The 12,578-nt window shown below is 53.1% G+C and overlaps 1 protein-coding gene across 3 annotated transcripts in view; it reads left to right on the plus strand.

Moving 5' to 3' along the window:
• PODXL (podocalyxin like) overlaps positions 1 to 12,578 on the plus strand; it is a 52,393-nt gene that overhangs the window by 32,366 nt on the left and 7,449 nt on the right. For all 3 annotated transcript variants that reach the window (XM_068401706.1, XM_068401707.1, XM_068401708.1), the window contains exons 2-5: positions 164 to 1,051; positions 3,227 to 3,381; positions 4,019 to 4,084; positions 11,947 to 12,103. In XM_068401706.1, the coding sequence (XP_068257807.1) occupies positions 164 to 1,051; positions 3,227 to 3,381; positions 4,019 to 4,084; positions 11,947 to 12,103 (1,266 nt within the window). The remainder of the gene's footprint in view (positions 1 to 163; positions 1,052 to 3,226; positions 3,382 to 4,018; positions 4,085 to 11,946; positions 12,104 to 12,578) is intronic.

Raw genomic sequence — 12,578 nt, forward strand, 5'->3', positions numbered from 1 at the left:
GAACGTGACATTTCGTATGAGTTTCGAGAGCATAAAACAAGCCCTGAGTGAATGACTTATGATTTCTGGTCAGCATTTATTTCTACAAATACCTGCTCTGGGTGGAAACCAAGGGTAGTTTCCTTAGTTCAAAGTTTATCTTGGTGTTTTTACTTTTCCCTAGGTGTCAGCTCTCAGGATGTTACAAAGACAACTCCTGCAAGCCAAGGAGAAAATGTGCAGATCGTCACGACTATAGACACCAGCAAGACGCAAGGGACCACCTCTACAAGCAACCCAGGAAACCCACCATCCACCTCTGCAATACCACCTGCCACAGTTCCAGGGACCACTCCTACAAGCAAGCCGGGAAACCCACCGCCTGCCCCCGTGATACCACCCACCACTGTTCAAGGGATCACCCCTACAAGCAACCCAGGAAACCCACCATCCAGCCCCGCGACATCACCTGCTGCAGTTCAAAGGACCACCGCCACGAACAAACCAGGAAACCCACCACCCACCCCCACGACATTGCCCCGCCTGTCTCAGCAGGTCGGCTCTTCAACCAGCCCTGGAGACTCAACAGCCATCCCTGCTGCAACCTCCAGCATTGCCCAGCAGAAGACCAGCCCTCCAGCCAGCTTGGGAAGCTCAGCAGCCACCACTGCTGCAAGTCCCATCCCCACTTATGCAAGCAGCCCTCCAACCACCCCAGGAGGTTCAGTGACTGCTGTCGCATCCTCTCCCAACGTGGAAGCTCAGGGAAGACAGCCTTTGGACCAGTTGACCAGCACCGCTGCGAGCACTGGAGTCCCAACAAGCAGCCTTCTCCCTGGGCTCAAGGACTATGGTGTCTCTTCTCCCACATCTGTCGCCAAGAAGCCTCAGTCTTCTGCCAGTTCTCCAGTCCAGGGACTGGCCTCTTCCACCCGACCTGGAAGCATCGACACTTCTGTTACCCGTTTTGATGGATCTGTCTCCCACACCACTAGTAAAGCGTCTCTGTCTTTACCACCTGGCAGCACCAACAAGGTCTCAGAGGCAGCTACCACGCCGACTCTTGGAGCAGGTACCAGGAGATGAGAACCTTGATTTCTTAAGTTGGAAGGCCCTTATGTGGTCTTTTCCTTTGGCTACCCTAAACACCTTCTGTCAGTATGGGGTATCATCACCTTGTCTCATTTTAGGACTTTCCAGCGTAGTTGTCTCCATGACAACTGGGTGTTTGTGTCCCTGTTGTCTACGGTGGAGATCGAGTCAATGCAGTTAGTGAAATTCAAGGCATGAATCAACTAGCAAACCGCAGACATCAGCTTTCAGGTGAACCAAACTGTGCCTGAAGCACCATCATCAACTGCAATGACTCGATCTGCAGTGATTGCAAAAGGGAGCCAGCAGCAATGAGTTTGGAGGTGGAGACTGACATTGTAGAGTTGGTGAAACAGATTAACAGCACCCCAAATGCTGACTGCAGAAGATCCCTAGTATGGCTGACAGCTTAGTGAAGGCTGTCTGGGCATGCATAGAAAATAAGCTTTACATGACTAAGGAGATTTTGTGGCTAAACTCTGAGTCTACCGCCTCTAAAGAGTCTAAGCAGTTAGGTAGGATATTCATCATTGCTGCGGGGGGTTTGGCTGCTGACTTCTGTCTAAGCAGCATTATGAGTGTCCACGTGGTGTTTAGGATCTTGCTGAACACCATTAATATGCTTTTTTCTAGACCTCTGGAGCTTTATAGAGCCATATTAGTTCATAAGTGTCCTAGTGAGGCACAGTCTAGGGTCCCCTTTGGCATTTTGTCTGGTAGTGTTTATGGGGAAGCAATCACACTATGGGACTGTGAGGGCTCCACGGAGCCTTCCAGACTTGGGTGGGATTGTGGGTTCAACTCACATCTGGCTCTGAATAAAAGCTGCGATGACACCGAAGCCCTTCATTATCTTCCTCTGGAGAAGGTTGTTCTTGACCCAATTTCCAGCTACCTGCAATACAGAAGCCACTCCAAAAAACATCTCCTTCCCCCTCAGCCTTCCAGCTCCTCCTTGCTGCCAGCATCACTAAATGGGCCAAGGTCTTAACGCAAGACCATCTTCCCTGGCTTTATCCAAGTCGTGTTTTGAGCATGTTAGCAGGCATTAGGAGGTGAAATGGGTGTCCTCATGGAGGATATTTCTTTCCCCTCCTGCTTCACAGGACTGTTCTTCATTAAAGGATGATATATGAAATTATGTTAATTCGAATTTGACCTCAAGCATTGAGCATGAAAAGGTTTAAAAAAACCTTTACATTTAATAAATAGGTGAGAGAATGCAAGAGAAACAGATGGCTTTGCAATTAATTCTCTCTTGGAGCCTTCAGAATGTGTCTGGGAGAGAAATATCCCTCATCTTTTATGTGGAAGAGGCAGGATTCCCAAAAGCAAACAGGCTGTGAACAGGATGTGGTGTTTTAATTCTCTTTGTCACCATTTAAGGATCAATTAGGAGCCCAGGGATGCAGATCCATTTCTTCAAAAGGATTTGGGGAGCTGCTGTGCTCCTTGCACTACTCCCATTGCACAGCAAGCTGTAAGATGCTACAGACCTTAACAAAGGCATCTGAGATGAGCTCAGGTATCTGGGACACTTGCGTGGGGCTGGTAGACGTAGGGCATGTGCCCTTCTGGAGTAGCAGGCAGGCAGGACACCCCAGGCTGTCTCCCATAGCACCAGGCACTGCTTCTAAGCAGTCAACAGAGGTTATGGCATTTCATCCCCTCCTAACGGAGGCAGCTGCAGTTGTCAGTGGGGTTGCACAATGAACCCCATCACTTGGAGATCCTGGGTGGCCAGCTCAGATAGTCTACCTTTGTTGTAGAAACCCCCACGGAAGACACCCCAGATAAAGTGAGATGAGGACCATCCCATTTACCCAGCAATACTGCTTTTTTCGGGGATTACCCAGCTACCAACACACAGCTGTCATAGCCTTTGGGTTCATCTCTCCAGAACAGTCTGACGGGTTTCAGCAGCAGAAAGTACAATCTGCAATAATATTTTTTGCATATCACAGTTAATTTAAAAAAAAAAAGAAAAGAAAGAAGAAACCCAAAACCTCTCCAAGCTTTGACACAGAGAGCTTCAAGGCAGGGCTAGACCTGAAATCTTATTTTCAGCTGCTCATGAACGGACCTGTGTCAGATGTATCCTCTGTACTGTATCACTGTCTGTCTGCTTGTTTTCTTCTGTATATTGGGGACCCAGACCAGGGAAGCCATGACTCCGGACCTGTGTCAACCAAACCTGCGAGTGCTGACCAGAGCCCTGCCAGTGCACACCCATCAGCCCCAGCCCCGGAGGACCAGACAGCGAGCAGCAGTCCTGGCCACCAGCACCCTAATGCTTCTTTCCAAAATGAGGTAATGACGCCTATGGGAAGGTGGGCACTTTGTAGGGGTGTCTGTTGATATTTAACTGGCATCCCATGTACATATACAGAGAAGAAGTGAAAGCTGCGAAGAGAGAAAGAGAGAAGCATTGTGGAGAGCAGAAGCTGCCTTGGGGTGGACTTGGACATGATGAGAGGGCAAAGACCACAATTCAGCGTCAACCATTCATGGATGATATTAGCAGAAAATGGTTTGGGAGCGTAGATGGGTCTCAAAACACAACCCAGGATAACTAAAGTGCTGGGAAGGAGGGAAGGGGATCCTGTTTCTAGATGCTCATCTTTTGTAGGGCAGGACTGCATCATGGCACACTGTTATGGATCTTCCTACTGCCCAGGCCAGTTCCTGCTTTACTGCAAATCCTAAGCCTGGTTTGGGAAGCTCCTTAGCAAACAGCCCACAGACAACCGTGTCAGTTATCTGTGAACACCCTTCTCACATATAAAGGGTTGAGTGAAGGGCTCCTGGGCCTGTCTCGTTTCCCTAAAATGGATCAGAGCTTTGGCTGGGATGTCTCCTGGCTTGGGGCAGTCTGTTGTATTGGTGACCAACTGTCCTTCCAACCTATGTCAACGATTTGAGAGTTGCTTTTCTTCTGTCTCTCCAGGTCATCTGTAAAGACCAGGTGCAAAATAATTGGCCAACCATGTATCTGAAAGAAGCTAAAACCTGTGTAAGTAACACCCTTTGGGATTTCTGTGTAGGATTAGCAGCCGTGTTGCTGCTGGAGATCAGCTTTTAACCTCTGGTACTCTGAGCACGTGAGCCTACAGAGACGAGAGTAATTTCATCAAAATAATGTGCAACCACTTTTGGGGTGTAAAATGGTAAATGCAAACCCACACTCAGCAATATCACCCGGTGGGGGATATGGCAGGAGGAGGAGAGGCCCGTGTGGTCTTCAAGTAGAAGGACCAACTGAGCCCACCCAGGTCTCAGAAAAAGAACAATGGGACATTTTAGAGGGTGAAACTTTCGCTCTGCAAAGGCTACAGGAAAGCTTTTTGCCTTTGCAGAGAGGCCAGCAGTTCATCCCAAAACCCAAGCAAAAAATGTGGAGATCCTCCACAGTTGTTGTGGACTTGGTGAGATCTTGCAACCTCACAGGTGGGGTAGGGTGGCATCCGACTGCAGAACAACTGGGAAGCAGAGCAGCCTGGAGTTTGGGACTTGCTGTGCTCCTTGACACTATATCAGCTCGCACAGAACCCTAAAGTGAGAGCAAAAAACTCCATTTCATTTGTTTCAGACCCTCTACAACACCAGGGAGTAGTAAAACGTAGTGCCAAGGCTGGGGAAAGGCAAGCCCAACCCAAGACTATACACCAAGACCCCTTATTCTGGTGGGTGGGTACTGTCTGCTGGCTTTTCTGAGGGATACCCACCTTCGAAATGATTCTTGTGGAAACTATGAGTTTCCTGTAATAGGGAAGATGCAATATATTGATAACTTACGTCCACCACTTGCTGAATGAGGAGGGTAGTGTAGTGTCAGGGGATGAGGAAAAGGCAGAGGTGCTCAATGCCTTCTTTGCCTCAGTCTTTAATGTCAAGACCGGTTGTCCTCAGGAGACTCGGCCCCCAGAGCCTGAAGTTAGGGACGGGGGGCTGTGTGAACCTCCCATGATCCAGGAGGAGACGGTTAGTGACCTGCTGTGCCAGTTGGACACCCACAAGGCTATGGGCCCGGATGGGATTCACCCCAGAGTAATGAAAGAACTGGCAAATGAACTTGCCAAACCACTCTCGATTATCTACCGGCAGTCCTGGTTAACTGGAGAAGTTCCAGCTGACTGGAAATTAGCAAACGTAACGCCCATCTACAAGAAGGGTCGGAAGGACAATCCAGGGAACTATAGGCCTGTCAGCCTGACCTCGGTGCCAGGCAAGGTGATGGAACAGATCATCCTGAGTGCCATTACACAGCACATGCAGGACAATCAGGGCATCGGGGCCAGCCAACATGGATTCATGAAAGGCAGGTCCTGCTTGACCAACCTGGTCTCCTTCTATGACAAAGTGACCCGCTTAGTAGATGAGGGCAGGGCTGTGGATGTCGTCTATCTAGACTTCAGTAAGGCATTCGACACTGTCTCCCACAGCATCCTCCTAGACAAACTGGCTGCCCGGGGCTTGGATGGGTGGACTCTTCAATGGGTTAAAAACTGGCTGGATGGCCGAGCCCAGAGAGTGGTGGTGAATGGGGCAAAGTCCAACTGGCGGCCGGTCACTAGTGGTGTTCCCCAGGGCTCAATTCTGGGCCGGTGCTGTTCAATATCTTTATAGATGATCTAGACGTAGGGATTGAGTGCACCCTCAGCAAATTTGCAGATGACACCAAGCTGGGTGGGAGTGTCGATCTGCTGGAGGGTAGGAAGGCCCTACAGAGGGATTTGGACAGGTTAGATAGATGGGCCGAGACCAACGGCATGAGGTTCAACAAGAACAAGTGCCGCGCCTTGCACTTCGGCCACAACAACCCCATGCAGCTCTACAGGCTGGGGGAAGAGTGGTTAGAAAGTGGCCCGGTGGAAAGAGACCTGGGGGTGCCGGCTAAACATGAGCCAGCAGTGTGCCCAGGTGGCCAAGAAGGCCAATGGCATCCTGGCCTCTATTAAGAATAGTGTAGCCAGCCGGTCTGGGGAAGGGATCGTTCCTCTGTACTCGGCACTGGTGAGGCCGCATCTTGAGTACTGTGTCCAGTTCTGGGCCCCGCACTTCAAGAAAGATGTTGAGGTGTTGGAGCGACTCCAGAGGAGGGTGACCAAGCTGGTGAAGGGTCTGGAGGGTCTGACCTATGAGGAATGGCTGAGGGAGCTGGGGTTGTTTAGCCTGGAGAAGAGGAGGCTCAGAGGTGACCTTATTGCAGTCTACAACTACCTGAAGGGAGGTTTTAGTGAAGTGGGAGTTGGCCTCTTCTCCTGGGCAACTAGCGATAGGACAAGAGGACACAGCCTCAAGCTTCGCCAGGGGAGGTTCAGGTTAGACATCAGGAAGAATTTCTTTTCAGAAAGGGTTATTAGACATTGGAAGGGGCTGCCCAGGGAGGTGGTGGAGTCACCATCTCTGGATGTGTTTAAGAAAAGACTGGACATGGCACTTAGTGCCATGGTCTAGTTGACATGGTGGTGTCAGGGCAACGGTTGGACTCGATGATCCCTGAGGTCTCTTCCAACCTGATTGATTCTGTGATTCTGTGAACTTTTAAATAGGCTGACATTTTAAGTTTGTGACAAAGAGGAAGAGACAACACCACGTGGCTGGTGAGATCTTGACAGAGTGATTGCATCTTCCCAGAAAGGGTCATTAGACATTGGAACGGGCTGCCCAGGGAGGTGGTGGAGTCACCATCTCTGGATGTGTTCAAGAAAAGACTGGCCATGGCACTTAGTGCCATGGTCTAGTTGACATGGTGGTGTCAGGGAATGGTTGGACTCAATGATCCCAGAGGTCTCTTCCAACCTGATTGATTCTGTGATTCTGTGATCTACCTGAGCTGTATTATAATGCTCTGGTTTCTGGATCTCAGCACTGCCAAGGCAGCCTAAGCATTGGGAAGCTGGTGCTTCAGGGACCTTCTCACAGCTTATGCTGCACAGCATCAGAAATAGCTGCTCAGGTTCATGAACCTCTGCTGTCCTATTTGTAAAATGGACTGACTTGACTTCACTGTATGGTGGTGGCGTGCAAAGTGAAGCCACACTGTGTTCATAAAACCCCTTAAGATACATGCTGAGATGAGCACGATCGCTTCTATTGACCACAGCGGCTCTTGAAATTCCCTGTGGCTTGGTGGTGGCCCTGCCTGGCAGCCCTGGAGAGGGCTTGGACCTCCTGAGAGTACCCACAATGCTCCTGGAGGAGGGGAAAGCACCTGGCTGCTGCCATCTCATGGTCATCACCTTCCTACTTGGGCTGCTGCTGGGTGTAAGTGCTCCTTGCCCACACACCTGCAGAAATGATGATGTTCTTAGCCATGCTGCCCTTAACGCTGAGGGTGACTCCAAGGAGGGACCTTATTATCATGATGCCTCTGGCCCAGACGCCACAGCAAGACAGCCTCTCCTGAGAGCATCCCCTGCCCTGCTTCATGCAATGTCTGAACCTTCAGCTGTGTCCATGCTGGGAAATCTTCCCATCAACTTTTATATTGAATATATAAAAATATTTCATCAGATGATTGACAAAATCTAATTTTGGAGCCTAAAGCACCTGGGCAACTTATGACTGTGCTGGTGTTTCACAGAATCACAGAATCAATCAGGTTGGAAGAGACCTCTGGGATCATCGAGTCCAACCATTGCCCTGACACCACCATGTCAACTAGACCATGGCACTAAGTGCCATGTCCAGTCTTTTCTTAAACACATCCAGAGATGGTGACTCCACTACCTCCCTGGCCAGCCCGTTCCGATGTCTAATGACCCTTTCTGAGAAGAAATTCTTCCTAATGTCCAACCTGAACCTCCCCTGGTGAAGCTTGAGGCTGTGTCCTCTTGTCCTATCGCTAGTTGCCTGGGAGAAGAGGCCGACTCCTCTTCATGCTTCCCTTCTCCTTCTGGACTCAGCCATGTTCTGCGTGAAGCCGCTGTCCTCCCCATGGCTTCACTGTGACAGGAGGCTTTTTGGAGATGGGGATGGTAAGGCTGGGATGTGCCAGCCTTACATCACGGCTTGGCATCATCCATCGCTCCTCTCCGCCCGCACCACTGGGCGATGGCACGCGGGAGCTGGCGAGCGAGCACGTCTGCCGCCCTGTTTCCCTTAGATTCCTCTGGGCACACTAATGAGCCAAAGCATCGTTAGTACAAAATGCCAATTGCGGCTCGAAACAGCTGCAGAAAGGCTGCAAGGGTGCATCCTCCCCTGGCATCGCTCTCCTCGGCTGCCAGAACACCTCCCACCCGCTTGCCGTTAACTTTCCACTTGGTGTATTCCTGAAAACTGCCACAAATTTTATGCCTCCCAAGCCGAGCAGATAACAGAGAAATGGCACTATCTGGTTTCCCTGCTTTGTAGGCCTGGTAAACAAGTCTCTAGCCAAATCTTGACAGCAAAGTGAAAAAATCCTTTGCATTTTTGCAACCCGTGGGAAAACAGGAAAGTGCGTGCTGTAAGGAGAAGTGTTCCAGAAACGGCTCCAATCCTGGTCTGCACGAATGAGCCAGAGCTGCAGTGGCATTGTGCTGCAAGCTCAGCTCCAGAGAGGAGCCGGGGAGGCATCAAGGGCGGTGCGGGAGCCCAGCGGTGGGGGACGTGCCCGGGTCACATATAGCAGGGGAGAGGGCAATGTAGACCATCCCCCCCCACCAAGTAGGGATGGGCTCATGGGGCAGCACTGGCGATGCAGAGACCTGAGCAAAACGGTTGGGACTGAACCTGGGAACTGCGGGCATTGCACCCCGCTGCACCTCAGTTTCTCCAGATGAAATCAGTTTAAAAATAATAAAAAAAAATCTCAATCTGTGAATCTAAAAAAAAAAAAGAGCCAAATACATGGTTGGTACCACTTTGTGGACCAAAGGTACTTTATGGGCTGTTTGGTTCCCACCATCCTTCCTCTTCAGGTGATGCTTTTAACCAGTGCTGAAGTTTAGTCCATATTCCCCCACCCTCCCTTTTGCCCCTTTCCCTTCCTTTGATTACAGCAGGATCTTAATGAGTTTCCTAACAAGGCTCATTAGCTCGATGCCTTGCGTTACATAGGATGACTTTCCCAAGGTTCAGCTCACAAATGTATCTTCAGCTGGGTTTTCATTGGCTGCTTGGGGTGCTCCAGCCTGGATGGATGGGTGGATGGATGGATGGACAGATGGCTGCTCTGTTCCTCATCCCAACCCCAAAATGTCTTAGGTGAAGCAAGAGGTGGCCATGTCAGAGGTGGCTGGTGTCCCCCAAGCTCTGGTTGAGCCACACAACTCCATGACCACTTCCCAGGGGGCCAGCATGGCTCCTCCATCGTGTCCCCAGCGACCTGAGTTGGAGAACGCTGGGGAAGACTAGAGCCTGCTGCAGCTGGGGGATGCAAAAGCAACAGCAGGACCACCCAGACCTGCACCCAGGTGCCTGAGAGAATTTGCTGTGTGGGACACCCACCAGCCTGGGGACAGCAGGACGGTCCCTGGAGCAGGCGGAGGGACCCCCTCACCGAGCAGGGTCGTGGTCCCCCTCGCCCCATCCAGCTGGTGGAGGCAGTTTGTTGACTCAAGTGCCGTTACCTCATTCGGGGATGTTAGTTTTAGGTCCCCGCCAGTGTGGGAACCGGATCCGAGCTGCTCGGCAGCGCCTGTCAACTCCGGCCAAGGAATGCGAGCGGCTCCGGCGGCGGGAGGGGAGGGCTGGGGGGCCGTGGCACCGCTGTCGGGGCATCCCTGTGCCCCTCTCCAACCCTGGAAGGGGGAATCCCTCCGGCTCAGCCTCAAAAGGGGTTTAGGCACCGCTCTCCATGCGGTTTGGTGCTCAGCTGGGTTTTAGCCTCACATCTGGTTTCCCTCCCCACCAAAAAAAGGGCATTTTGAAGGTCTATTTTTTTCCCACGGGGTGGTAGGAGGAGAGTTGGGTTATTAAGGGCTGAGGGAAGGCAGAGCTGCGGCAAAACCTGGGGAAGGAGGATGCAGGGAGGCAGCGGAGAGGCTTTTCATGCCTCGGCAGAGCAGAAAATACTGTACGGGCAGGGAGTGATGAACTGCAGGACATTCAAAGCGTAGGAGCACAGCCCAGCGTCCAAAGATGATAAAAACATCGCCCCATCCCAGCCGTAACCCTCTCCTCCCTGTGCTGCTGGGGACGAGCTTTCTGGGGGATGCTGCCTGGCCGGGGTCTCCTCTCACTGCCCGCGGGCTGTCCCGTCACAGTGCTGGGGCAGGTTTCCCACCCAGCTCTTTGACCAGGGATGCAGCCAGACTCAACGGAGGGGCCTGGGGGAAGTTTCTCCCCGTGCAAAGCGAAAGGACCAGCGGCGGTGCCCAGGGCTGGCCGGGGCCTCATGATGCTGAGCTCACCCTCGCCCTGTGCCCGGGACCGGTCCTCCGCCCCAGCAAGTGCATCCTGTCTCCACCGCCGCTTCCCCAATATTTAGATAAGATGGGGTGAGATTAGGTGCCTTCCTCGGCCGGGCGGCTCCTGTCCTTGCAGTGGAGTAAGAGGGATGCTGTTGGCCACCCGTGCGAGCGGGACCCGGCACGGACGGTGCTGCAGAGGGAGGGGAAGGTTGCGGTGCTGGGGCAGGCAGGAGCGGAGCCTTTCCCAGCCGGGGCACGTGGCGCCGGGCACCTCGTTTCAGTGTGTAGCGAGGATGTTTGCACGCAGGACCCGGGCAGGCAAGGCCTTGTCCACATGGTATCTGTGCACGCAGTGCTTGGGCGTGCAGCACCTGTGTGTGTGTGACCTGCGCACGCCAGAGCTGGGCAGGCAGGAGCTGCGTATACAGCACCTCTGCATGTAGAATCATGGAACAGTTTGGGTTGTAAGGGACCTTAAAGATCACCTAGTTCCAACTCCCCTGCCACAGGCAGGGACACCTTCCTCTAGACCAGGTTGCTCCAAGCCCCATCCAACCTGGCCTTGAACACTGTCAGGGAGGGGGCAGCCACAGCTTCTCTGGGCAACCTGGGCCAATGTCTCACCACCCTCACAGGAAAGAATTTCTTCCTAATATCTAATCTAAATCTCCCCTCTTTCAGTTTAAAACCATTCCCCCTTGTCCTATCACTTCATGCCCTTGTAAAAAGTCCATCTTCTGCTAGAAGTTCTCCCCGGAGCCTTCTCTTCTCCAGGCTGAACAGCCCCAGCTCTCTCAGCCTGTCTTCATAGGAGAGGTGCTCCAGCCCTCTGAGCATCTTCGTGGCCTCCTCTGGACTCGCTCCAACAGCTCCATGTCCTTCTTCTGTTGGGGATCTCTGCCTATAGGACCTGTGCATGCAGCGCCTGTGCCCGCAGGAGCTGTGCATCATCTCTACCTTAGTGAGCTCCCAGCTGCTACAAAGCGTCAAGAGGATAGAAAAAGCCTCAGGAGCATCTCAGAGGGGACAGGGGCTCCATGCACCCCTCTGCCATCCCTCCAGCTCCGTCCAGGCTAACCCCTCCAGGGATGATCCAGTTTATCCAAAAGCAAAACAGTTTCTCTTGCCTGCGCAGAGCAGTGGGGAAGCCCTAGTGAGGATGGGGACCTGTGTTGGTGGGGACAGAGGGTGGTGGGAGGGCTGCAGATGCCCATGGGGGCATGGGGGGGCTGCACAGCCCCATCCTGCTCTCGCCATGGCCCCTCAGCCTCCCCCGCCCCGCTTCCCTTGGGGACCTGCTATTCCTGTAACGCCAAAAGCTGCGTCCCTCAGATAAGGGCAGTGCAGGGCCCTGGTGAGGAACGGCAGCCAAGAGCTCGGCTGCTCCTAAAGAAACTACTTTTGAACTTTTCCTGTTCCCTGGGAGGGCCGGCGGCAGCCGGGCGGTGCAGAGGGCTGGGGGAGGATGGGGATGGACAGAGCATCCCTGGGGATGGGGCGGGAGGACAGTGCTGAGCCGCTGCTGTCACCGCAGGCCGAGTGGAGGACCGCCAGCTTCAACGTCTCCTTCTTCGAGAGCTTCTGCTCCACGGGCCAGCGCGCTTTCAACGCCAGCAGGGAATCGTGCACGGTGGTGCTGACCTCCCGCGAGCCCCGCTCACAGCACTGGGCCGTGCAAGCCGTCCTGCACCGTGAGTGTGATCCCACCATCCTGCCCCGAGGGCAATGGGATGGGACCGGTGTCGGGGACCCTGGCGTGGGAATGGAGCCTGAGGCTTGGCGGAGTCCTGGAGGTCTGCTAGAGCTTGGCTGAGGGGCTCCTTTCCTTGGGTTGTCCCATTCCAGAGGCTTGGGAGAGGCAAAACGACCCCAGAAATGAGCTTTGCTCCCCAATGAATGCACCAGATCCCTCTCCCATCCATGATAAGTCAAGGCAGGGACCATTCTCTAGGAGGAAAAATTCCTCCCAGGTGGTTAGAACCCAGTGCCCAGCTCAAATCCTTCCCCAAGGGACCACGGAGGGGTTTCTTGGCCACATCGGAGCCCTTTGGGGAAACCCCGCTCAGCCCAGGGGTGCTCAAACGTTGCTTTATCACCAGGGTACCGGGAGGATGGAGGCATCACGCTGCCTTAGTGCCAGGGCAGGAAGGACTGAGCCCCATCCTC

Source organism: Nyctibius grandis, chromosome 5 (assembly GCF_013368605.1).
Source record: "Nyctibius grandis isolate bNycGra1 chromosome 5, bNycGra1.pri, whole genome shotgun sequence".
Taxonomy (NCBI): domain Eukaryota; kingdom Metazoa; phylum Chordata; class Aves; order Nyctibiiformes; family Nyctibiidae; genus Nyctibius; species Nyctibius grandis.